At 63.8% G+C, this 1,563-nt stretch overlaps 1 protein-coding gene across 1 annotated transcript in view; it reads right to left on the bottom strand.

The window, feature by feature from the left end:
• Positions 1-1,232, bottom strand: part of LOC105529782 (putative serine protease 29) — a 12,576-nt gene extending 11,344 nt beyond the window's left edge. The window contains exons 1-3 of the mRNA XM_011967025.1: positions 1,140-1,232; positions 934-1,047; positions 741-800 (exon numbers count right to left, since the gene is read on the bottom strand). Coding sequence (XP_011822415.1) covers positions 741-800; positions 934-1,047; positions 1,140-1,232 — 267 coding nt within the window. The remainder of the gene's footprint in view (positions 1-740; positions 801-933; positions 1,048-1,139) is intronic.
• Positions 1,233-1,563: the final 331 nt, after the last annotated feature.

The raw sequence follows: 1,563 nt of genomic DNA on the forward strand, positions 1-1,563 counted from the left end.
TGTGTCCTGTTCGGGGTCTTAAGGGCAACCATGGGGACCCACACCCACAACGGCTCCTCTGCCTGGAGAGGAGGGATGAGGGAGCAGCTGCTCAGGGGCACAGCTGGGGTCCCCCAAATTCCAGGGCAGCCAGCTCCGCAGAGACCCCACAGATCAGGGAGGCTGTGTCCTCAGCTGACCCCGAGACTCCGGGAGGTCCAAGGAGGAGACCTGGCCGAGCCAGCAGGCTCAGGCTGCTGGCCCCGCAGTGCGGCTCCGTATCGGAACTGGGGTGCAGTGAGGCTGGATTTGATGTCACAGATTTGGGGAAATGAGGGGAAGGAGCAAACAGCTGTCCCAGCCAGGGGTGGGTGTTGGGGAGAGAACAGGTAGCTCATCCCTGGGTTGTGGGAACCTGCGGGGATGGCTGAGCCGCTCAGGGAGCTCAGGCACCGCCTCTGGGAAGCACAGCCCTCCCAGAATGGGCAGGAACCACACACCCTCCCCGTGGGCCCCCAGCCTGGCCTGAAGGTGCGGTCACTCCAGGCTGGCCACGAGCCCTCCAGAACCTTGGGATGTGTACCAGGAAGTCCCACCATGGCCCAGGACGCATCAGAGAATCGGAGACTCGGAGGCTGCTGTTCACACAGTTTAATAGCATAGCAGACCCAGGCAGGAGGCAAGGTCCCTGGGTGCGTCCTCCCCTCCCCCACATCCACAGGACACCAGCTTCTGAGCTTCCCCTGCCGCTGTGTCCTCACCCCCAGGTCAGGGAAGGACGGGGTATTTCGGGGGCCAGGCGGGGTGGACAGGAACAGGGCCTGGAGGCGGGAAGAGGAGCTGAGGGGAGGCCCGGCGGGGATGGCAGAGGCACAGGTCGGCTCCCCAGCTCTCAAAGCCTCCTCAACGCTCCGGCGGGACGTGCTGGCGGACCCAGGAGGAATAGGTCATCACCCGGGTGTAGACACCAGGGTAGTCCCCGTGCCTGGAGGCCACGCCCCAGCTCAGCACGCCAACCTGGAGCCAAGTGTCCAGCCAGTAACAGACCAGTGGGGCCCCAGCGTCGCCCTGTATGGAGAGGACACAGTCAGGGGACGGCCCCACGGCAAGGCAGGTCCCACGGCCCACACCGAGGGCAGAGAGTGGGGCCGGGGTCTCACCTGGCAGGAGCCCTGCCCCTTCCTCCCTGCACACAGCATGTCAGCCTTGATGACGGTGCCCTGGCCGTGGGCAACGGAGCTTTTGTGATACATCCTCTCGCAAGCTGGGGTCCTCACGATGGGGACCTCGGCCTCCTGCAGGTGGGGGGCTGGGGGCCGCGGTGCTGTGGGGAGGGACTGGGTGAGCATGGCTGGTCCTGGGGGGCTCGGGCCCTCTATCCATGTGTCAGGGAGCCTGGGCCTGGCAGCCCCTTTTGGGCTCATGTTCCCGCTCAGCAGAAACAACACAGTGAAGCTCCAACAGAAGCTGGGAGGGAAGCGCAGGGCTTCGGTGCTATAGAACATGACTTTCCCAAAATTAAAGACCAGAGCGCCAACAAATAAGAGAAAAAGCCATCTAGAAAATAAGCAACTGCCACACTGA

This window comes from Mandrillus leucophaeus, unplaced genomic scaffold (assembly GCF_000951045.1).
Source record: "Mandrillus leucophaeus isolate KB7577 unplaced genomic scaffold, Mleu.le_1.0 Scaffold78, whole genome shotgun sequence".
NCBI classification, from domain to species: Eukaryota; Metazoa; Chordata; class Mammalia; order Primates; family Cercopithecidae; genus Mandrillus; species Mandrillus leucophaeus.